Raw genomic sequence first — 26,287 nt, 5'->3', positions numbered from 1 at the left:
CCCCTTTTAAGAGCTATTGAAATGAAAAATTGCTCGGCATGAGCTTGATCTATATGTTTTTAGTGGTTATTAGTAGTAATGAAGATGCATTAACCATATTCTCTTGATAATGCTGTAGCAGTTTCTTTAGTACTTTTATCAACATATAAATTTTACAACTGGCAGTATGGGAATTTGACTAGTACATTTTTGTTTATAAAAAAGGGTAACAACATTATAACTTCTTCATATTTGTGAATTATGAATCTTGACTTACATACAAGTGAAACTAAAATATAACAGTCTCAATATCTTGATAGCTCTTCTTTCTACTGCCACTCATAAGAAATGGGAGTGCGTGCCGACTACTGAGTAGAATATAGTGCCTCCTTCAGCCAAAATGTGTTGATTCCTTTCGTTTCATTCATTCTGTTTTCTTAATAGACACGTATTGAGCATCTTCTCCCAGCTAACCACATAGACTCTTTAAAATACAAGTGCTCTACTCCACTAGGTGGAGTCCTGGTGTGGCGCTGTGGGTTAATGCACTGAACTGCAAAATCAGCTTCAGCTACAAGGTCGGCAGTTCAAGCTTACCAGGCTTTCCTTGGAAACCCCACACAGGGTCACATTGGGTCTGGACCAACTCCATGGCACTTAACAACAACAACAACAACTCCACTAAATGTAACAACAACAACTCCACTAAGTACAACACAATCTCTGCCTATCCATAACTCCTTTATGAAACTTTATTTTCAGTCATTTTAGGAAGGACATCTAATAGCTAATTCGTTACAGATAAAACTTTATTCCAAAGGAATGATTTGAAAAATGATTTTCTCCCAGCATTTCATTGAGTTATAAATGACTAGGTCTTTATATGTATACTTATTATTGTTATTGTTGTTGTTAAGTGCCGTCGACTAGGTTCTGACTCATAGTGACCCTATATAGGGTTTCCGAGGAATGGCTGGTGAGCTTGAACCACTAACCTTGCAGTTCAAATCGACCTTGCAGTCTAGCGCATTAACCCACAACACCATACCAGGGCTCCGTATACTTAGCTGAATTTCAGGTTTTAAACTCCTAGACAATCTAAGTCTCCTATACCTAGACTATAATAGTAGTACTATTAGAAAAGAAAAAGTATGGTAATCTTCTTTTTTTTATTATAGAAGCATGAATCAGTTCTGGTTTTAGAGGTGTATCTGGCAATGCCAGGGTTACAACTATTATATAAAAAGTAGGCACATAACTATGTAAGTGCTGCCAGGTAAACTGGGAGAAGGAAATGATAGTAAAACTCAAGTGAACCAAAATCTAATAACTGAATCCCACAAACTTGATTTTCAGTTTCCACTCTTAAGAAAAGAGGTGGGGGAAAAAAAGTAAGAAAAGAAGCTTCTATTAATGATATTGGCAATAAAAATACCAACTCTGGTATTATAGGGTTGGATTGCCACCTATAACTACAATGTTGTTGTTATTGTTAAGTACCATGGAGTCAGTTCCAACTCATAGTGACTCTGCACAGGGTTTCTGAGGCTTTAAATCTTTACGGTAGCAGAAAGCCTCATCTTTCTCCGGCAGAACAGCTGGTAGTTTTGAACTGCCGACCTTGAGGTTAGTATCCCGATTTGTAACCACTATGCTACCAGAGCTCCTTATCACTACAATAGTTTATGATAATAACCAGTCATCAAGACAGTTGTTTCTAATCATAACCAATCTTTTAAGACAATAGCATGAGATACTTAATATAAGATTATGAATCATTTGAAAACAGGTAGTTCATGCAACAAATATTTATCAGGTATAGTTACAGCATATGTCTGACACACCATGGAAGCCCAGAGAAGAAGTATGAGAAGGGAGGGAGGAAATAAAGGGAATTGGGTATGTAAGCTCTGGACTGCTAACTTCAAGTTCTGCAGTTCAAACCTACCAAACACTCCTCGGAAACCTTATAAGAGTTGCTGTGAGTCTGAACCAACTCAATGGCACTTAACAGCAACAATTAAAGAATAAAATCAAAATGGGCTTTTTGATCTGCAGTGCAGAAGTCATTAGTGACTTGAGGAATGGTTATAGAGCAAAGACTACAAGCTGACTTAGTGGGCCCAAGACCAAAGGAAAAGGAGTAGCAAGTTAAGGAACCACCTTCAAAATGTACAGTGTGGGTAGGAGAAGAAATGGGAGGGTAACTGGACAGGAATGAGGGCTCAAGGGGAAAGTACTACAAATGTACACACACAGATGCTAATGGGAATGGTGCCATGGAGAAAGGAAACTATGATGGTGCAGACAAGAGAGCTGCGGGGTATCTAGGGTACAAATGGAAGGACTGGCCGTGGCTAGCAGCAGGGACTGTTTTCTCTCTGTGACGTATTAGGAGTTAGTGGTGCTTTTGTGGCAGAATTGTCACCTTCCATGCGGAGACCTGTTGCTGTGATAATGAACAGGTATCAGCAGAGCTTCCAGCCTAAGACAGACTAGAAGGAAAGGCCTGGTGATCTTTATTCAGAAAACCATCAAATGAAAATCTATGGATCACAACAGTCTCAATCACAGCCTGATCATGGGGCTGGTGCCGGAATAGGCAGTGATTCTTTCCATTGGGCGCAGGGTTTCCATGAGTTGGGGACTGACTCAAGCCAAAGACAATGATAAACATAGATGGAGTCACCATGTAACAAATACTTGTAAAGTGCTTGTGATGTTCTGGACACTTGCAATATAGCAGTTAACAACAACAACAACAACAAAAAGTCTTGCTCTCATAAAACATATATATTTGAAAGGGTATTGGAGAAGGTAGACAAATAATAACCAAAAAACTAAAACTCACACTATGTCTACTGATGAGAAATGCTATCAAGAAAAGGGATAGGGAAATGAAGAAAGAAATTCTGGGTGAGCTGGGGGTGGATTGCAATTTTAATGACTTGGGTGCTTGATAAAACATCTATGAATTTACTTCATGACTCTCAGACTCATTTATTGTTCAAAATGAGATTAAGTTTGACTAAGTTCTGATGTGCCGGCACATCTGAAGAATCTCTTCTCAGCCAGTTACCCAAGTGCCCCTTGCTGTGAACTCACCAGGACTTGCTCCTTTATAGCCCTCATCGTATATGTTAATCATGCATTTCTTTACATGGTTATTGGATTAAAAGTCATTTCTCTCCTGCTAGACTAGAAGCTCCATGAAGGGAACTGGGTCTGTGTTAAACAATCATATCCAAAGAAAGCTAGCATAAGGTCTACATGCAGGAGGCTCTAGTTATTAAATGAATGAAAAGTTACAAGACTATTTTCCATATATCACACACATTTCAAAAAACTGTATTATTTTATTAGTTTGTTTTCACTTCTCCCTTTATACAACTACAATGGACCTAGTAAATGGTTCTTTTCAAAACAGGCCAGGTTATGTTTTCATCGTAGTATGTGAAATTACAGCGGAGTATAGGACACAGAGATGTCTTCTAATTTAAATAACCTCTCTGCCTTTAATTTTTGTTTTATTTTCCAGGACCAATGCCAAAGGTACTCCCCTGAATATAAATAAAGTCTCTAATAGCCTGATTAATTTTGGAAGAAAGTTGATTTCCCCAGCACCGCCCCCTGGCGTTGCTGGTAACCCCATCCCTGGGGTCAGTAGTGGCAGCTCCTGCACTCCAGTGATTCCCACCAGGACCTCGGCAGAGGCCTCCAGGCAACAGCAACAACAACAACAACAACAACAACAACAACAGCAGCAGCAGCAGCAGAGGCTGATGAAATCAGAAAGCATGCCAGTGCAATTGAACAAAGGTAAGGGAAAAGAAAAAGGAAAACAAAACCAGCAACGAAAGTAAAGCCAAAGAGAACACTCGCGCTGTAGGCCGGGATTTCCTTACCTGCTTATTCAGTCTCTTAGCAATGCAAATTCATATAAAACTTAGTAAATGAGATGGCTTAACTTTATTCTTTTAAATTTGAAATATCAGATACTGTGTTTTTCTTCATTAATGAAATAATTCGTTTAGGTATTTTAAAAAATAGATATGTCTTAATTGTTGTGTTATTGTTAAGTGCTGTCAAGTCAGTTCTGATTTGTAACAACCCTGTGTGTATGGTTTCTGAAGAGCAGCCTAGTGGGTTTGAACTGCCAACCTTGTGGTTAGCAGTCCAATGCTTATAGTATAGCACCACACCAGGAGTATAAGCCATTTACATGGGTGCCCATACAATTGGTACAAGCATTCAGAAGTCAGAACTTCAGACCAGTTGACTCCATTCTCTACTAAGTCGTTATAACTGTCCTGCTGCAGAGAACCTGAAGCAGCACATTCCCGTTCTCGGAGCATTACTAACCAGAGCATTCTTGAGTGTGTGTAGTGCAGGGTTTTGAGGAAGCATACTGTCAGCCTTGCAGTCTCTGAACCAGCTGTCTCACCTCAGAGGAATACCAGTTAGAATCTTAAGGGGAAGAATGTGAGGGTAGGGGGAGATCTAAACAAACTCTTGAGCAACTGAAATTAAGTGTGTTGAGTCCATGTAATGAAAGTTAGAACCATAGAAGTTTAGAGCAGAAGAAAACTGAGCATTCCTGCAGTTCGTATTTCTCATTCTATGAGGAGAAGCTGCTACTGGGACTCAGGTAAGCTCATTTCTAGTTCAGGGTTCTTTCTAGTACTGTATCTCCCTCGTGTACTTTACTCATAAGAGAGTTCTTGACTTTCTTACTCAGAACCTTTATACTCTTATTTTCAAACAGTCAATGGATTATCCCCCCCTAATTCATAGCAGAGAGTCCTTGTGTGGTGCCGTAGGATCAACACTATACTGCTAACAAAAGGTTGGTGGTTCAAACCCATCAGCTGCTCCTTGGAAACCCTATACAGGCTCACTATGAGTTAGAACCAACTCTATGCCACTTCACAATAAATTTCGTAGCAGGTTAGGAACAGGTTTTTTTTGTTTTTTTTTAATGGTGGGACTCTGCTATCTATACTATAGAAGCCAGGAATAGTAACATAATAGCAGAAAATCTGCAAAAGAAGCAGTTCTAAGACCACACAGAGCGTACAGTCTGGGACCCTGCAGTGTTGGGCCAAACCCCCTGACGCCTGCCTTACTCATTTTTATGGGATCCTGATGTTTAGCAATGTTCAGTAACTAGTGTTGACAATAGCACTAGAAATATTGAATCAGCAAGATTTTAAACTCTGTTCCATATACCCTGTTTACAAAGAGATTGCTTCCAAAATTATCAAAATTTTTTTAGTAATGGCATTGAAAATGGTAAGTTATATGGACTTTATTTCCCAGTGATACAAAATAATGAGCATGATTCAGTAGTGAGTACGCATTTATGTGGATTCCTCCATGGGTTATATCATGTTTTCTATCTTTTTAATATTTTTTTCCTGTATGAATATTAGACTATATAATTACTATTCAAATTTTATTAGAATATTCTATTTACCTTTCATGAGACTATCTTGTTTAAATTACATTCTTTGTTTTGTAACGTAGAACTATCACACATGATTTAAAGAAAAGGAGACTTCATATCATTAGCATGTTGTAAATGTATTTTAATGCCAGGAGACATGCCCACTTCCAGAATGAAAATGAATGTGATTTTATATATTTCTTAATTGTACTGTTTTATTGTTCTAAACAAATATGATTTCAATATTGCTTTGATAACAAGCTGTAGTCAGTAGTAATTCTAACTGATGACGGGCAAATGAGTCAGAGAATCTCTTGATGCTGAAGCTTAAATTTTCTGAGGAACCAAGCCAAATGACTATAGAAATATAAAGTTGTGTCTCTCAGGAAATGTCAAGTATTAATATCACAGTAAGTGAGAAAGGAAGTGCATGAAGATGGAACAATTGATGAAAACCAAGTCCCCAGTTATAAGGAGACAACAGAGCACTTACGCAAAGTATTTGGAACACAAGTATCACTAGGGAATTTTGTAACTGATCCCTGTGCTGAAAGCAAGTGGCCTTGTTTGGCAACTCCTCTATCTTTTTATTTCTGTTTCATATGCCTCATGTCAGTCGACTAAAAAATCTTGTCTACCTTCATATTCAAAGATGAATATGCCTGTTAATGTCCCTCCCTGCAGAAAGGTTTGAATAAAATTAAGTAAAAAGCAAAGATAAGAGTTTTATAGAAATCGAAACTAGTGTAGTTTGATGAGCTCCCTTCACTCACACTGTGAGACCCTCAGTAGAACCCTATATCACGCCCACCCTTGTTTTCTCACCCAGAGACTCGGTGGAGCCCCTCGGCTGTGGTTCTGTAGGTGAAAGATTCATCTGCTAACCTACAATGACAAATAATTTTCCAACTTTGGATCTTTATGTTTACATTTTCACTCTGCTACCTCACTGCAAGCATGTCACCTGGTCCCAGAGATAAGTGAGCACAATATTTAGCCTGTCAGGAGGATTGTGCTCAGGAGAGATGACTTCTAAGCATCTCAGAGCAGTCACCTACTTAGTGCCTTTGAGGAAAGATAATGTAATAGCTTTTTTTTTTTTACTGTTAAAGAAAATTTGACAATTGTTTGTAAAAACACTATGAGGAGGAAAGTGCATGCCTTTTTATAATTTAGTTACTCTCAATTATTTGTGCTTATATTGGGGAAGTTATTTGGTAAATCCAAAATTCATGTACACGGGTAAGTCAAAAAGTATTGCTATAAATCGTGGTAGTGGTGGAGTGCATGAAGTTGGTTCCAACTCTTAGTGACCCTATAATATGTATAGGGTTTCCAAAGCTGTACATCTTTACCGGAGCATAAAGCCTCAGCTTTCTCCTGTAGAATGAATGGGTGGTAGTTTCGAACTATTGACCTTAAGGTTAGCAACCTGACTCATAACCACTATGCTATCAGAGAAACCTTTATTCAACAAAAATATCAAAATGTGAAGCTATTGTTTCTCAACATATCTTCCATGTCTACCCTTCTCAAGGCAGCATTTCCATCCCTGAAGAACTCGGCGCCCTTCAACTTATACCATGTCAAAACTTTAGTTTGCTAATCCTCAGGGGACACAAATCATGTTCCTTTTAAATGTTCTTTGAGTTTCTAGAACAAATAGAAGTCTAAAGGGTCAAAATCAGGACTGTAGAGTGGATGGCATTAGGTTTCCCAAAGAAATTCTTGTTAGGGCAGCCCTTGTTACCCTCAGAAAATGAGCCGGTATACTGTGGTGAAGGGAAAAAAATCCTTTGCACAACTTTCCTGGCCTTTTCCTCACCAGTGCAGTTTCCAGTTGTCTTATTAACACTTCTTCCTAATGGTGGTGGTGGTTATGTGCCGTCGAGTCGGTTCCGACTTGTAGTGACCCTGTACAGGGTTTCCGAGGCCGTAAATCTTTACGGGAGCAGAAAGCACTCATCTTTTTCTCGTGGAACAGCTGGTAGTTTTGAACTGCTGACCTTGAGATTCTCAGCCCCATTCGTAACTACTACGCTACCAGAGCTCCTTATAAGCCCCATAATTGTCCTGTGTCCTTCAAGAAAATCTATCAAGATACCCCTTTGGAGGCTCTCAAGACAGTCACCATAACTTTCTAAGAGTTGATCTCTCTTCCTTGAATTGAACCTAGGAAGGCAAGGTTTTGATTGGAACTATTTTTGAAGGCACACTAATAAGACTAAGATAAGTCTGTTACTGAGAGAGCCTATCTGCAGCCATCCACTAATCACAGAAACATGTGTAAACATGTTTTGCTTGGAATAAACCTGTGCATGTGTGAACTGAAACCATAGTGTAGCAATACCTTGTGACTTACCCACCTATAAATTGCTTGAAATCCAGTCTGTGGTTTTTATGTGTTGGGATGGAGTAATGAAAGAGGAAGAGACTGCACAGATATTAGCCCAGGCTTTTCTTGGTATGATATGTAAAATTAAAATGGGCTTTTAGTCTAAATATGCATGATAGGTGATTGAGAAGCAGCTGTCTAAGTTGAGTGGAGGAATATAATGGAGACTCTCAAGCAAATATTCAGAATGTAGGCACATCGTTTATCATTAAATTGAGAGGTAACTGTACTTATTAAGAAAATTCAGGACCTAATAGTTCTATTAAAAGCTGTTTACCACTTGTTTGGAGTAGATACCCTATTTATAGATTTATTTGGGTTACATGGTGGTGGCTATACAACTATAAATTCAAGCACTGTTAATTGATGAGAAGGATATAATTACAACCCAACAATTTCCAGCTGAGCTAGCTGTGCTGTAAAATCTTAATTGTAGCAAGTGGTCAGGGAACTGAGTGCTACTATTTAATTCAAAAATTGGGTTTTCTTAACTACGTAGTGTATAAAAAGGTAGAGGGGACGCAAGTCTATTGATCATACACAGAAATTAGGGTGTCTGTCAAGAGGTGTGTTTTGTTTTTTCTATTTCTTCTCTTAGTCACTCTCAAAATAGCCTAGGCATTCAGATTGTGGTATATCCAGAGGATTATTCTGTTGCCAGGAAGTTTGCTCAGTGTTGAGCTTTGCCATCCAGGAAGGAAACCAAAGAACCAAGAAGTGTTCTTCCTAAATGTTACTGTACCCGAATCCGTAGCATTTCCTGATGTGCTTCCTTTCCTGTGCTTTGGAAATGCCCCTTTTCCCTATTTCTTTTGTGTACAGTTTTGATTGCCTTTGAATTTGAATACATCTACATCTGTAAGAATTCTTAAATTTGTCACTGAAATCTTACCTATAATAACTGTATCAAGTTTAGAGGTTACACAGTTCACAGGTTTATTTTTAGTGCTAGTAATTTATGAAATCTTTTCATTATGTATTTGAAATTTGAACTTTTCACTTAACATACAGGTTTATTAGGTCTTAATCTTACCATGAAGTAGTGGGTTTCAAGTTTTAATAATAAATTTTGTCTGATAAAGTTAGACTATCAATTTCAAAGCCTGTCAGTTTCTTAGTAATTGCTGTAACTTTAGGGTAAAAAAATTTTTTAAGTGATTCTTTTTCAGAAAGGATATATAAAGTCACACTAATATTTGTATCATCATGAAATCTATTCAGAGAAATCTTTTGATTGTCAAGTTTTATAGTCTAGATCAGTAGAAACTTGTTTTCTTCTTTTAAAAGAAAAAAGCAAAAGCTTTATAGGAAACAAAAAATTATTACCATTACAAAATATTTTATATTGATTTTTATAAGCATGTACTGTATTTTCTATTGCATTTTTAGTAATTAGATTGATAAAAGTGTTAAAACGTTAAGTCTGGAAGAAAAGTAAAGTTGATTATTTCATTTTTATGAAATCTAATTATTTTTTCTTATGAAATCTAGGCGATGTAGTTACAGGAAGCGATGCTCAGGTTTGTGTTCCTGTCCAGACCCTAACTGACCTCCAAGGTACAGTTACCATAGCAACCTAGTGGGCTTTTTGTTTTGTTTTGTTTTTCTTTGCCTGAAATATCATTGCTTTTTTCCAAATCCCATTTTTCACTTTGCCCACCTCCATTCATACTGTTTATCAATTCACTACCATTGTATGGCCACAGAGTGGCACTGTTGTTTAAAACAAAAGTCCCACTCACGCATGTCACAGCTGGGTGATGCTGAAACTGGCAGTGATGCCAGGGTTCTACCAGCCTCTTTCCTTGCAGACCTGACTGAACTTATATTTAGTGGTTGTTTTGTTGCATTTGTTGTACAGGTGTTCTCTGACAGTATTTGACACATTAGTTCTGAGATTAAACATCCATAGGCTCTGATAACCCAAGGTACTTACTAAATTTTACCTAAAAGAATTACAACGCTGTTTTGAAATAAGTTTCTAAGTACACATGCAATATTATGAATGATGCTAACAGAATTACACTGAGGCCAATCTCCGTTATATAATAGCTGACAATTATTAAAAATATAAAAAGACCATTTTAATATATCATTTTGTGCAAAGTCTAGAAAAAATAGTTTACTTAACAACTAAAGCAATAGTAGTAGTCCACATCTAGCAGCTCTTATAGAATTTTAAAGTGCCTAAGTATTTAAATTTGTTACTTTAGTATTTTATTATGTCATATTTTAGATGAAATATACCATGGACAGGATGTCTATATAAGTGGAAACCTAGATTAAAATGACCTCTAAAGTCCCTTCTGACTTAAAGAACCTTCACTTCCAATTCAGACTAGAAAGAGAGTATTATGAACTAAAATATTTATATCATGTTTTCCTTAATCTAAAATATTTATACAATTGCTATTAAGTTTAAAATGTTCTGGCTCATAGCAACCCTGAGTAGAGTTTCTGAGGAGTAGCAGGTGGGTTTGAACTGTCAGTCTTGAGGTTAGCAATACAATACTTATCCTACAGTGCCACTCCAGATTAAAATATTATTGTAATTATTATATGTATTCATAGTACCCCTGCTTTCTTATAAATTAGCAGAAAAAAATAGTTTGTGATTTGAAGGTGCTTGATGTATTATCTTAATTTAAAAAAAAAAAAAAAACAACAAAAAACATAGTGGTAACAGAGGACTAAACGTCTTATTTCTCTATATAATTCTGTGTTTCATGGGTACTCTCTGGCTATATTCTGGTTAATTGAACCTGATGACCCTTGGTGAGTTTTCCAGCTCGGGGCTTCCATGAAGAACTATTAATTCTTCTTGATCTCTATTAAAAATTCTAGTCTTTGCTATATGCCCCATAATAAAGGGCTGCAATAGCATGAATAATATAAAAGAACAGTCATCTCCATATGATTTCTCTTTAACTTTGTCAGACATTGCAGGTAAAAGACTATTGATGCTATCATCTGATATGGTGAGAATTTACAGTATCTAAATTTGTTTGCTAAAATTAAGTTCTGAGCCCCTTCACCAACTTTGACACAGGGTTCTGTTATACCAGAATTAATGGCTCTAGAGCAGATGTCTCCCTCCTCTGAAAGATATAACATAGTGCCCAAGTGAGACCTGTGGAAAGAGAAACCTGGAAGCTAGCTAACTTTCTTCTTCTCATTTCTTCTGTGCTATTGCTGTCTTTGCATATGGCCACTGCTACTTTTTAACAGAACCTTGATGAGGGAAGTGACATAATATTGTACAAATACCTTGCAGATTTTATATCATGTATTAAAGTAGAATCATCTTATTAACTTATCAATATGTATGTATTGAGTGCCTGCTATGTGCCAAGCTCTGTTCTCATTGGTTCCACTAGAGCTTTACCAGGCTGTGTGAACTTTGACCTGTGTTTTAGTTGGCCAATCAAGTCTACATGGTCTGGAACCAGCTCTTTTTCTGTATACCCTGTTGAGAACTCCCTCTGCCTTCCAGTTTCTGACAGAGATTTTTTCGGTCTGGAAGGGAAAGTTCTAGCTGCTTTATGAGACGTGAGGCTCAAATGTCCCAATTTGTGATGATGACTGTGACAAGCATGTATGAGACAGTGAAATGACACGTACCCTCATTAGGAGAAATCACTTTGTGTGTTGCTCACTGCATTTCCTAAGACGTATCAGGAAGCATAAGGAATTTAAAATAGACCCAAATAGTTCAATGTGGCCTCCTGAAAAGTTTTTTTAACAGTCTTTGCTTCACTAGATGCATAATAATAGACATGAGAGAACTCCATCAGAGACCCAAAACATCAAACTCCCATATATAGTATTTCAAGAGGAGATATACCTGTTACTTCAGGAAAACAAAACTATTATTTAGACTTTCCCAAACGTTGTTGTTTTTTTTTTAATCGAAGTAATGGAAGTTTATCTTGCAACGAATGAAATAAATGTCAATATTTTAAATGATTATTTGACTATATGACAAAGCATCAAAAAATTAGTAGAAAAATTCCATTATATTATAATTCCACTTCTCCACAATCTTTTGAAGCCTCCTTGTATACAGTACTTTTCCATGAGTTTATGCATTTGTGTCTTCACCTTTTAGCACAAAATAATTACATGGGTTTTAATTAAAAATAAACTAACCTGAATATAAAATGAGATTCTACAATTTCTTTAGTTCAATAAATTATGTTTTTGAAAGTTTCATTTTATATCTCTTATTCTAGGTTTCAGTCACAAATTATGTGCCACAGTATTCTGTGTTTATGAATACTTTGTCCAGTGGGAGTCCTGGTGTGGCGCTACAGGATAAGCACTGAGCAGCTAACCCAAAAACCAGCAGTTGAAATTCACCAACTGCTCCTCAGAAACCTTATACAGGGTCGCTATGACTTGGAACTAACTCAACAGCTGTTAACAACAATGGATTTCTTTGAAGTTATTTTTAGATAAGGCATACTGACCTCCAGAATAAAATATCTCTTTTTGAAATGATATTTAGAACTTATTTATAAATCCAAAGCTTTAAAACGCACGCATGTTTGCACATTTTATACACACACACACTATTCTGAAAGAAAATTTGCAGTTTCTTTGAAAGAATTAGAAGCATGTAAGTACCATGATATAATGGACCATTAGAAAAGAAACTTAGATCTATAAGTTGTTGTGATAGGCATTTCTAAAATTTATATATGTTTATATATATATTTATATTATATGTGATTATATGTACCCATTATATACACAATATATATAGATAGACATCATTATATACCATTAATCAGGATTAAATATAAGAGGGGAAAAGGAGTAAAAAAAATCTCCCTACTCAGATAGCCAATGATGATATTCTTAAGATGAAATTAAAGCATGTAAACAAGGGTCACTATGGGTCGGAACCGATTCAATGACACTTAAAAACAACAACAATATTGTTGTGGTGTGGTGCTGTGGGTTAATGTGCTGGACTGCAAGATCAGTTTGAACCGCAAGGTCAGCTGTTCAAGCTCACCAGCCACTCCTTGGAAACCCTATACAGGGTCACTATGTGTGGTTGTTGTTACAGGCCTTCAAGTCAGTTCCGACTCATTGAGACCCTGTATAGGGTTTCTGAGGCTGTAAATCTTTGTGGAAGGAGTAATCCTCATTTTCCTTCTGAGGAGCAGCTGGAGGACTTGAACCGCCAACCTTGTGGTTCGAAGTCCAGTTCTTATCCTACAGAGCCACTGTACTCCCAAAGTAGAACATAGTAATGACAGGAAATAGTGACAGCTCCTGTATATAGCATAAGGGAGGAAACTGGGAAAACAACAAAAATGATCCTGTGGACAACACTATGATGGTCACTCTGGTTGTTACTGGGAAGTAATATTCCTGGACCAAAAGAAACAATTGTATTATGTTCCGTATAATCCCTTTAAAAAGGCAGATAAATATATGATGATATAAAACAAATTTCCAGGAGCATCAGTTAGCTAGAAATACATTTTTGAGGAACACCTACTCCTAAAAAAACATTGAATAGATGAGTTTACTACTGGACTGAGAACAAGGTCAGAATTTGTACTTTTGAAAGTTCTGATTCGATTTTCACTTAAACAGATTTTGCATTACTAAAGCCACTTGTTATAGACATTAGAACACAGGGCCGTGTGGCTGTGACAAATATGGGTTTTGGAGTTGAGCCTAGGTTTAACTCTCCCTCCCTGGCTGGGGAATCTGTAGATGTTACTGAAAGTCTCATCAGCAGCTACTCCAGAGTTATTGTAGGGGCTTGCCACAGTACCTAGCCCAGAGCACTCTGGTGATGGTAGAACCAACCACTATATGCTCTCCTCACATACCTTTCTGGTTTTCAGAGTCAAATTACAAAGGTGGTCACTTAACACCTCTATCTTTTCTTCATAAATATTTCTGATATTCTAAAAGGATATGTCTGCATGTAAGTACCAGACTCGGTAATACTTGTATTCCATAGTTAAATTAGAGAGGTGTGTTCCAGGAACTTCAGGTACTGCCTGCTCCTAGTAACTTGCTCTCCTAGCACCAGGAATGATGTTTGCGTGTCTTTAATGAGCAGACAGCAGCCCTCTTGCTGTCTCTCACTCTGGTCAGTGAGGTTACAAAAGGTTACCAAATGCCTTCCCGTTTCTCCTGCCACTTGAGTCAAGGGATCTGCACCTTGTTGACCAGAGAACTGAGGTTCCAGACTTTTCGCTTTCTCTTCCTCTGGCTGTGTCTCCCTACCGAAGCTCCCCAGGCTTCCTAGCCTCTGTATAGTTTTCCCTTTGAATATCCAATCCACCCCCCTCAGCTGGTCTTAGGTCTGTTGGGGTTCTGCTGACCCATTCAGGAACATACCCCTAGTCATAGAATCCACTGAGTTTAGTGAGAGAAAAGTTATGAAAATTGTATCCGTGGGCCATATAAAGAGCCTGATAAATATTATTTCCCCTTCCTATTTCTCTTCTTCATAGCCATTCTGTGGTCATGAAGTTCATTCAGTCCAATTGGGCTTTCAGCTATCTCACTGGCATAGAGTACATGATGCACAAATCTGCCTTTGAGTGTTTCGGAGAGGGAAAGACCCTGGGCTGTTGTTCAGTGCCTGTGAGTCAGTTCCAACTCAGAGTGACCTTGTATAGGGTTTCCGAGGAGTGGCTGGTGAGTTTGAACCAGCGACCTTGCGGTTCATATTAACCTTATCGTCTAGCGCTTAGCCTACAGCGCCACAGCCCAGGCAAGGCAACAACTGCCTCACTCAACCAAACCCCTGGCAACCCTCCTGCTACTTCTTTCTCTAAAATCCTGCAGCAACACCCATGATTTCCTAACAAGATAAAGGCCAGACTCCTTAGCATGAGAACAAGGGGTTCTCCCAGGCTCTATTTTTACAGTTTTAATCTTTCCTTTCCCCAGTAGAGTGACCTGGACAGTGGAATTTATGTTTAGATCATGAGCAGCTTTTAGAAAGAATTTGGAATTTGACCTTCCTTCTTTCTGGGCACCCTACCACCACCACCACCACACACAGACAGAATCACCCTACTGGACAGCCTTTAACCTTATTTTCAGTATGGTATTGCTGTCATTTTCAGTGGGTGGCAGAGACCTCTAAAGGTTTACATCAAGCCCTGAATCAGTGGAATACTGTGTCCTCTGAGACACACCCCCCTCTACTCCTCAAATGTGGAGGTGTAGCTCACACCTCCTTGAGTTGCCTGAGAAGAATAGACACTCTCTTCAGAGTGCTCCCAGAGTACTCCGTACTTTGTTTGCTTTCATCACTTAGATTGTAAATTCAATTGCACAGGACTTGGACCCCTAAGTTTGGTTATAAATGCAAGACTTTGTGCATGTATGTATTAATGTGTGCATCCATGAGGGAGCTTGAGTAGACGCCTATAATTTTGTACATTTATTATATTTTATATACTAAAGTCCCAGTGTGGGGCTGCAGGATAATGCGCTGGATCACAAGGTCAGTTTGAACTCCAGAGTTGTTAAACCTACCAGCCACTCCTCAGAAACCGTATACAGGGTCACTGTGGGTCAGAATTTACTTATCAGCACCTAACAGCAACAGTGTTTTTATAATCAAAATCGTTTGAAGTAATTGTCTTAGTTGTGGACTCATGAGAAACGGTCTGTCAGACAGACATTTGGTCAGAGACTTGTGAGACAGAGGAAGTTTGTTGGGGAGTTAAAGCAGCTGCACTGGATCCTCTGGGCTGGGAGGACTTTGATTCCCTGACACCTGAAACCAGTCTCTGAATTTGCTGAAACCCTTCACTCCAGGGGGCCTGACCTCAAGTAAGGTAGGTGTCTTCAGCTGAGGGCAGTTTCTAGAAAGGCATTTCAAAACAGTCATCAGCAACCAATACTCCCAGCAGCTGGGGAATGAGGTTCTCCGTGCTCAGGGATGATCCAGGCAGTGCTACGCAATATAAAGGCTGTGCCTCTAAATTGCAATGCAAGCGAAGAAAGCAGTCAGAACCTTGAAAAGGGCTTTAGAGCTTCAGAAGCACTGTGCAATGTGTGTATGGGTGACTAGTTTGTTGAGAGTACAAGCCCTTCAATCATGGAACAGTGCTGGTAAGACCTGGCCTCTTTGTTTACCCCAGGGTGCCATACAAATGTGGTCATGTTTCTATGGCCTAAGCTTGAAATTTTGATCATTGAGGAGTAGTGTATCTTGTACAGGTTAAGTTTGTTTTGTTTTTTAATGTGAAAGGTCAAGTACTTTATTAATGTTACTACTAATTTGTTGTTGTTAGGTGCCATCAAGTCGGTACCGACTCATAGCGACTCATACAACAGAACGAAACACTGCCCAGTCCTGGGCCAATCTCACAATTGTTGCCACACTTGGGCCTGTTGATGCTGCCACTTACTAATTTAGAATTTGGTAATTCAGAGATAAGTTGAACCATAGTTGACTTTAGAATTATTACTGAAAAACTGTTGTTGGCTGAGCAGAGTAATAGCTGCAACAGAAACCTATAGATACTGTTGCCCCTCAAAGGAACAAATTGCTTTCACATTCTTTCCAAACTGTGTATTCATAATAAATAGATGATGAGTTAATTTATTAAAGCAGATATTCTGAACATTTCTTCTAGTAACACCATTACCTCATTGTGTTAATAATAGATTAACTATAATAAACCTGCATGATATTAGAAAAAAATTTTTTTAATGATTTAAACATAGAAATTTAAACTGTTCATTGCTTTATACCTAAGCTGTCCAATATGTTATTCCTTAGCCACATGTACCTGTTGAACGCTAGAGCTGTATGCTATGAATATAAAAAATGCGCTGAAATTTAAAGACTTGCCTATGAAAAATTACTGTAAAGTAGTCATCTTTTAATAGTGACTATATGTTGTCGTGATAATATACATTATGGTAATAATTTGAATATGTGGGGTTAAGTAAAATATCAAAATGCAAATTCTTTTAAATTTAAAATATGTGGATACTAGAAATTTTTAAATTATGTATGTGGCTCATAATATATTTCTATTGGACAGCTCTGGTGTAGCCAGTTCTCTTAGGCTATTCCAAAGGGCACCTCAGAACTCCAGAAACAATAGTTGCCATCAAGTCAATTCTGACTCAAGACCAGCAGATCTGTTTTGTTCCTCCCTCCCTTCCCAGCCCCTGTGTTCGCTTCTCCCCGAAGGCAAAGCTGGTAATAACCACAGTTCTTTTCCTCAGTGAAGTTTGGGCTTTGTAGTACAACCAGGAGCACTTGTAATTGAATATAAGCCACCTGATAATCAGCTGTTTTCTGTTTTTGAAAAAGCCATCTCACTATTTATCTTAAAACGTATGTAGGTGAACCTATTCCCCCAATTGTTTTTTTCTTTTCTTTCCATCTTGAATTGATGGCTCTTTAGAGTTGCTCTGTGTGATACAGCAGTATAATAATATGCGATGGTGTAGTCTTTACGTTCAGACAAATGTGGGTTTGACTTACGATGTTGCTAGCCATAAGCGTAACTGCATGTACTTGGGCAAGATAACATCTCTAGGCCTCACTTGTCTCATATGGAGCCGCAACACAACATCATTATGCTTAAATGAGAAAGCATGTGTAAAGGTCGACGTGGACTAGCATTTTGCAAATATTATATTGTTGCAGTGTATTCTACTTCTCTGATTTATTCTTTGGGGAGATAAAACAGGTAATTGTATACATATTTAGGGAAGATGTCATTAAGTTCCGTTGAGTCGGTTCCGACTCATAGCGACCCTGTATAGGGTTCCCAAGCAGCAGCTGATGGGTTTGAACTGCAGACCTTGTGGTTTGCAGTTCATTGACGATCCACAATGCGACACCAGAAGTCCATAGGGAAGAGACGAGACAAAAATTAATTGTATTTAGCAGTAGTGCAGATAAAATGTAGAATTATGGAAATAATTTCTTGGTTAAATTATAATTTCAACCTGGAAACAGTTGATGCATTCAAATTTGAATATTCTTAAGATTTTTAATACTTAAATAATATTATAATTTTTAATTAAAATTTCCCAAGATTTGATACCTATAAGTGAACATAACTTTTTTCTGTAATGTATTGATTTTGTGAATAAATGGATTTGTGGATACAGGTTTAATAGCTTACAATATTCTATTTCCAATATTGTAAAATTTAAATGATTCTAACTGGCTCTGGTAGTGTGGTGGTTACGAGTAGGGCTGCAAACCTTAAGGTCAGCAATTTGAAACTACCAGCTGTTCTGTGGGAGAAAGACGAGGCTTTCTGCTTCTGTAAGGATTTACAGCTTCAGAAACCCAGTACGGGGTCACGATGAGTCGGAACCGACTCCATGGCACATAAGAACAACAACAACAACCTGGCAGCAATTTATTACACATTAACACAAATTCAAACTCTAATGTCAGATATTGAGAGCCTAGAGATCATAACTAGAGTATAACAATCAAAGAAATAATAAAGAAAATTTTCCAAAACCAAAGAGAGATTGATCTGCAGATTGAAAACCATCCTGTTAGTCAGATGAAACTAAAAACACCCAACCCTAGAAACCCCATCGAAGGCTAACAGAACTTCAAGGATGAAGAGAAAATTTTTAAAACTTCCAGAGAGAACAAAGAAAGAAATTTTGTATATGATACTCAAAAGATCAACATCAAACTTAGCAATTGGTAAAATGGAGGACCAGGAGACATTTTAGTTTATTTTCAAAGTTCTGACGGAAAATTATTTTAAAGTAGAATCATACTCTTAGCCAAAGTAGCATTCAAATGAGAAGATAAAATAGACATTTGGGGACATATAAACTCTAAGGTTTGCCAACAGGACTACTCCCTCTATCCCTAGATTTATTTATTTTTATATGCATATATTGCTCCACTTGTAAATGTAAAATCACCCCACCAAGTAACTCTTGAATTAATGAGGAAATCTAAAACCAAAATGAAACTTTGAGAAACTACTGATGATAAGAGTACCATCTATCAAAACCCTTGGAAAGGTTTAGATAAAATGATACTCACAGGGAATGCAAAAAGTAAAAATGAGAACATCCTGGAAAATAAAGTATCTAAGGATACAATCTATAGATGTAAAGTATCTATATACCACAGTTCTGGCTTGCTGCTGTAGAATAAGCACTGGACTGCTAACTGCAAAGTCAGCAGTTCAAACCCACCAGCCACTTTTCAGAAGCTCTAGATGAGGTTGCCATGAGTCAGAACCGACTCAACAACACTTAACAACCACCACCACACAAGCATACAACTAAAGAAGATAGAAGGACATCAAAATAAATACAAAGTACAATAAAGAAATGAGTACCGATTTTTTTTTAAAGATTCGTAAAATAATGAAGTAAGTCAATGAAACCAAAAGGTGTAAGAACAATGAAATAATCTAACACTCAGGAAGTCTGATCATGAATAAATGACAGGGAAACTCTAATACACTTAAAATAGGTCTGGTGCTGCAGATGAAGCACTCGATCACAAGGTTGGTTTGAACTGCAAACTCAGCTGTTCAAACTCACTAGTCGTTCCTCTCAAACTCCATACAGGGTCACTATTACTCAGAATTAACTTGATGGCACTTGACAACAACAACAAAGATGCAGAGGAAAGGAGTATTGTAGTTGGTTTTGAAAATGTAATCAAATTTATCTATTGCTGCGACAACAAATTACTACAAACTTGACTGATTTAAACAGTACGGATTTATTATTTTATAGTTCTGTACGTCAGAGATCTGAAACAATTTTTACTGAAGCAAAAACCAAGGTGCCAACAGGGTGTGTGCCTTTCTGGAAACTGTAGGGGAGAATTTGTTTCTTTCCCCATTCAGGTTGGTGGCAGAATTCAGTCCTGCAGCTATCAGACCAATATTACCATCTGGCTCGCTGTCAGCTGAGGGCTGACCCCCCAGCTTCTAGAGAATGCCCACATTCCTTGGTTCATGGCTGCCTTCCTCCATATTAAAAGCCATTAGCACCTGGTCAAGTTCCTTTGCTGTCTCATATCTGTGACTCACTCTATTGCCTTTCTCTTTAACCTTTAAGGGGTGTTGTTGTTGAGTGCCGTCGACTTGATTCCGACCCATAGCGACCCTGTATAGGGTTTCCTAGGAGCAGCTGGTGAGCTTGAATCACCGAACTTGCAGTACAAATGACTTTGCAGTGTGAGGCATTAGCCCACAGCGCAACACCAGAAAACCTTAATAGAGGAATGAACTCAGGGGAAAAAGCAGAAGGTCATCATTGTAATGCTTTTAGAAAATCACTACCCCAAGAGTTTTATAGATGTGTATATACAAATTATATGTATATATATATATTTGTGTACATACAAATATAAAAATTAAGGGACAGGTAAATTTCATTTTTAAAACTTAGAAAAAGATAGGAATGTTTCCACTTCATTTCTTGAAAAACCATGTTCTTGTAAATAAAAATACATTTAATTTGAAGACATATCTTTTGCTCTGGACTTTTTTAAAAGTTATTTGAAATTCAAAGCTGAGCAAATACTTTTAGTTATAAGTGCTACCACCCTGAGGCAATAGAAGTTACTGGTTCAAGGTAGAGACTTCTGTAGAGCAGTAAGACAATATGCTTGAAAAGAAAAACTTAGGTTTTCAATGAATATCTAAATATTACTATACAGTCTTGGGCTAAGAAATGTCTTCCAAAGCAGGACCCTACACCCAATGTCATAAAGGAAATAGTAGGCAAATTGACAGATTTTACAGAATAGAGACGGAAAAATACCATAAACAATATGAAAAGGCAGGCCACAGAGCAAAAGAAAGAAATATATTTATTATCTCTTATATCTGTCAGTTTGTCATACTGTGGTGACTTGTATGTTGGTATGATGCCTGAAGCAATGTTACTGGTAATTCTAACATTGGCAGGGTCATTGGTGGTGAGCAGGTTTCAGCAGAACTTCCAGACTAAGACATACTAGGAAGAAAGACCTGGCAATTTTAATTTAAATTCCAAAAATAAGCTAATGAAAATGCGGTTCAAACCAACCTTACAGTCCAGCGCAATAACCCACAGCACCACACACATATGTATTATTGTTGTTGGAATTCTGATGTAGTGTTGTAGGATAAGCACTGGACTGCCGACCACAAAGTTGTTGATTCAAACTCTCCAGCTGCTTTTTAGAAATGCTATACAGGGTTGCTAGGAGTCAGAACCGACTCCATGGGGCTTAACAACAACATTTGTTGTTGTGTGCCGTTGAGTCGCTGTAAACTCAGGGAGCCTGTATAGTGTTTCTGAGGATGTAAATCTGTACAGGAGCAAAAAGCCTCATCTTTCTCCCACAGAGGGGCTGGTAAATTCAAACTGCTGACCTTGTGGTTAGCACTTTAACATGGAACCCACTATGCCACCAGAGCTCCTGCATACATATTAGTGTATATGTAAAATATATACCGTCTTTGCAAAGATGCAGAGAAATTAGAACTCTTACAGTCTTTTTGTGGATTTATAAATTGTTAAAGCAGTGGAAGGCACTTTGAACCTTTTATTTAAATTTAGAATTCATATACAAGGTCACTAGTGGTTGAAACTGACAACAGTACGAAACCACCACCACCACCATACAATTGGATGTGACATTCCCAATTCTATAAAGTTACCCTATAAAGATAGCTGATTGTTTGTGCCTACAAATGTACATTCCTAGAGGGTGATTGCAGTTGGGTTTATACAAACCAAAATGCAAACAACATAATGTTTATTCAGGAGTCCTACAAAAAAAAAAATTTTATAGTCATTTAAAAGAATAAAAGTCTTATATATGATGTAAATAAACTTACAAAACAGGTTAAATTTAAAAATCAAGTCAGTGGAGAACCACTTTAGGAAATGCATAGTAAGGACACTGGAAAATCTGTTTCTCCATAAAAGCAACAGGAACATTAGCAAAATTGTCAATATTATTTTTTCATAGCTCTATAAATTAGTCAAAGGTTTACAGTAATCTCAGGAAAGTTTATGTAAGAAAAGGAATTTAATCTCAGTAAGAAGAATGAGTTTTGTAATGTTTGAACTTGCTTGCCATATTCCTGCCTCCCTCTCCTCATATCCCTCTAGCCTTGAAAACTAGCAGCCATGCAACCAAGGTAGCTATGAAACCCAGCAACACAGTAGCCACTAGAGGAGGCAGAATGTATTTGCAGCACCCCAAAAACCCAAATCCAGAGAATTATCATTATTTAACCTTCCAGGTCACCAGGAAAGCCCATTTACCAGGCTTGCCCTTATTTAGTTATCAGAGCTTACTCACTGACAAACCATATCCCCATGGAATTTGTTGAATGAGAGGGTAGGAATGTGGGGAACCTGCTGTTGTTGTTGTTAGGTGTCATCGAGTCAGTACCAACTCATAGTCACTCTATCCACAACAGAACAAAACACTGCCAGGTCCTGTGCCAACCTCGCAATCATTGCCACTCTTGAGCCCATTGCTGCTGCCACTGTACCAATCCATCTCATTGGGGATCTTTCTCCTTTTTGATGACCCTCCATTTTACCAAATATGATATCCTTCTCTAGGGACTGGTCCCTCCTGACATTATGTCTGAAGTATGAGAAATGAAGTCTGGTTCATCCTAGCTTCTGAGGAGCACTCTGGCTGTACTTCTTGCAACACAGACTTGTTTGTCCTTCTGGCAGTCCATGGTACTTTCAATATTCTCCACCACCAAAACTCAGATGCATCAGTTTTTCTACGGTCTTCCTTGTGCACTGTCCAGCTTTCACATGCATATGAGACTATAGAAAATACCATGGTTTGGGTCAGGCACATCTTAGTCCTCAAACTGACATCTTTACTCTTTGACATTTTAAAGTGGTCATGTACAGCAGATTTGCATAATGCAATATGTCGTTTGATTTCTTGACTGCTGCTTCCATGAGTGTTGATGGTTGATCTGAGCAAAATTAAGCCTTTGACAACTTCAATCTATTCTCCATTTATATGGATGTTGTTTTTTGGTCTGATGGTGAAGAATTATGTTTTCTTTACATTGATCAAAGACCACACCATACTGAAGGCTGTGGTCTTTGATCTTCAGTGGGGGGAACGCAGCAGCAATTATTTATTATCATAGCTGCCTGAAAAAGCATTATCAAGAGGCTGGCCAAAAACTTATCTGAGCAACAGATTTTCATAGGGGTTTTTTAAAGCTCTGACATAGTCCTAGGAATCTAGTAGGCCGGATACATGGGCAGGAAAATACACATGCCTAGTAAAGAGACTTGAGAAGAATGTATTTCCCAACTCAAGATGACCTTGAGGCTCTGCACAGCAGGATGTAAAGGCTAAAAAAGAGTTGCAAACTGCCTCGTGAAGCTTCCAAGATGTTCCCCAACATACATACACACACAAAGCTTCATGGCAAAGCCTGAAAGACTTACTGGTTCAAGGCCTTTGAGAAATCTCTATTCAATCATGAACTGACCACCAAGCTAACCAGGGGGTCCTAGTGTGGCACTGGACTGCTAACTATGAGGTAGGTGATTCAAACCCACCAGTTGCTCCTTAGAAACCCTCCACAGGATCACTGTGGATCAGAAGCAACTCAGTGGCACTTAACAGCAGCAAGCTAATCAAGCAGATAGTTCAGTGGCCACACAATAAAATTTGTAGAATTCACAGAATTAGTTTAGAAAAGTCACTAAAAAAAACAATCAGGAATAGAAACATCTGTGGGTATAGAATCTGGTTTTCAGGGTTACTACATTACATCATTAAAATGTCTAGTTTTCAGCAAAACTTAAGAGACACACAAAGAAACTGGAACATAAAGCTCTACACAGGAAAAAGTAAGCAATACACATACTCCCTGAGAAAGCCCAGACATTGGACTTTGTAAAGATTTAAAATCAGCCATTATAAATGTGTTCAAAGAGTTAAAGAAAACCATGTCTAAAAGTTAAAGGAAACTAAGTCTTAACCAAATATAGAATATTAAGAAAGACATAGATATTTTTTATAAAACTAAATGGTCTGGAGTTGAAAAGTACAATTAAATGAAAAATTCATTAGAGGGACTCAACAACAGATTGAACTAGCATAAGAAATAATTCAGATTTAAACAATGTTGTTGTTAAGTACCGTGGAATCGGTTCCGACTCATAGCGACCCTGCACAGAGTTTCTGAGGCTGTAAATCTTGACGGGAGCAGAACGCCTCATCTTTCTCCTGTGGAACTGCTGGTAGTTTTGAACTGCTGACCTTGAGGTTGGCAGCCCAACTCATAATCACTATGCTGCCAGAGCTCCCTAATTTAAATATACATCGATTGAAATTATATAGTTAGAGAAGCAGAGAGCCATAGAATGAAGAAAAATGAGCAGACTCTCAGAGACCTGTAGGACACCATCAGACAGATGAGCAGAGTAGGGGTTTCATAAGGGTGGCCAAACTTTGTCTCTCATAATTCGGACATATTGTCAGGAGGGACCAGTTGCTGGAGAAGGATATCATGTTTGGTAAGGTGGAGGATCAGAGAAAAAGAGGAAGACCCCCAGCGAGATGGATTGGCAAGACGGCAGCATCAATGGGATCAAGTGTGGCAACAATTGTGAGGTTGTCCCAGGACCAGGCAGTGTTTCGTCCTGTTGTACATAGGGTCGCTATGAGTTGATACCGAATCGATGGCACCTAACAACAACAATGTGCTACTACCTCCCAAATTTATATCCCAAGCTCAGACCTGTCCCCTGAAATCCAAACCCAAATTCCCGACTGTCTACATGAGCATTTGGATATTTGATTAGGCATCTAAAACTCAACAGATCTAAAACTAAACTCCTGATCTTATCCCTAAAAGCAACCCCGTCAATCTTTCCTAACTACACAAATAGCAGCTTCACCATTCTTAGGCCAAGCATTTTAGGCCAAGTTTAAACTTAACTCCTCCGTTTCTCTCATAGCCCTCATTTGTTTATCAGCAAATCCAGTTTGTCTAGAATCTAGCCATTTCTCACCACCAAGCTATGATCACTTGAGTATCGGGATATTTTATTCAGTTTCCCAACTGTCTTCCCTACTTTTATCTGAAAACCCCCCGGCCCCCCAAAAATGATATCTTCATTATCAAAATTCAAGTGATCCTTTAAAAATGCTTAAACACTCCAGTAGCTTCTCTTCTCGGAGTAAAAGTAATCAAAATAGTGTATAAATCCCCTAATTTCCTGCTTGCTCTCAGACCTACCCCCAATCCCACCTCCACTCCACCCCCGCTTCACTCTCAGTTTTAGACAGACACACTGGCCTCTTTGCTTTTCTTACAGGACCTTTGCACTTGATATTTCCTCATATTATCTACAAATCTGGTGTATCACCTGCTTCAAATTGTTGATTAACTATCAACTTTTCAGTGACATCTGCATCACCTTCCTCTGATATTCATATTCCCCTTTGCTGGTTTATTTTCCTTCATGTGAAATCTTATATATGTTTCTTACATATTTGTTTGTCTCTGTTAACTAGAAAGTAAACTCCATGAGTTTTGTTTTGCTTATGTTTTTTTTAAACTATTTTTTGTGTACACTATCTTTCTGGACTCTTGAGTGTCTAGTACTTAGTAGGCCTTAAGTTACTAATAACTGAGTGAATGACTGCGTGCTTATATGCAGGCCAAGTAGATTGCAGGTTAAGTCCGCATAACAACCATATGAGAGCATCCCTGTTGCATAACTAAGACCTGAGTTCTTCTAACTAATGCTAGGTGTGTCAGCCTAATTTTGAGCAAGAAGATGCCCCCTCAGCATTACTTACTAGAGTCCTTACTCCAGTCTGCTACACACAATCTAGTGAGGAGGCAGTTCAGAAAGAGTTCCTGTGAGCCAGTACTTTGACCCATTTCCAGATGTTTCTATTATAGGCCACAGGTACCCATATATCCGTCCTGCAGTTAACAAAAGGGAAAGGGGGTCTTTACAAAGCATTGGTTAAAGATACAGGTTTTATTTTTATCTTTCTATTCTAATGTGAAATGTAATGATAGTCTCTGCTTTCCATTATTAAAAATGATTCCATTAGCGTGGAAAAGTACAGTCACTTAACATGTGTGTTTGTGTGAATGTGCAATGCTTGGAATAATTGTAGTATGGATTACTTAAAATTATAGCACTACTTCCTTCATATTTCAAAAAAAAATATTGGAAGCTTGTCTGATACATATAAATATATGCTTTTTTGTTTTTGTTTATAGCCAACAAAAGTGTATCTTTTAATTCTGTTTTTGGCAAATCAGTTGTATATTATTTGTATATTTACATTGAATTTTATTTTTTCTATTTCACTAGACCAAGTTTTTTTTTTTTTTTAAGCTTTCATTGTGAATTGATTGAAGGTTGATATGGCAGAGCATCAGTTTTACATTCAACAAATCCTTGCAATGATTACAGTCCCCTCCATGTATCATCAG

The 26,287-nt window shown here is 37.9% G+C and overlaps 1 protein-coding gene across 1 annotated transcript in view; it reads left to right on the top strand.

Annotated features, from left to right (window-relative positions):
• Nucleotides 1-26,287, top strand: part of TBC1D5 (TBC1 domain family, member 5) — a 519,410-nt gene that overhangs the window by 363,254 nt on the left and 129,869 nt on the right. Inside the window, exons 15-16 of the mRNA XM_006874244.1 lie at nt 3,518-3,798; nt 9,312-9,377. Of these exons, the coding sequence (XP_006874306.1) occupies nt 3,518-3,798; nt 9,312-9,377 (347 nt within the window). The remainder of the gene's footprint in view (nt 1-3,517; nt 3,799-9,311; nt 9,378-26,287) is intronic.

The sequence above is a fragment of the Chrysochloris asiatica genome, unplaced genomic scaffold, assembly GCF_000296735.1.
Source record: "Chrysochloris asiatica unplaced genomic scaffold, ChrAsi1.0 scaffold00267, whole genome shotgun sequence".
In the NCBI taxonomy this organism is placed as follows: domain Eukaryota; kingdom Metazoa; phylum Chordata; class Mammalia; order Afrosoricida; family Chrysochloridae; genus Chrysochloris; species Chrysochloris asiatica.
This window is presented reverse-complemented; position numbering and strand designations above follow the sequence as displayed.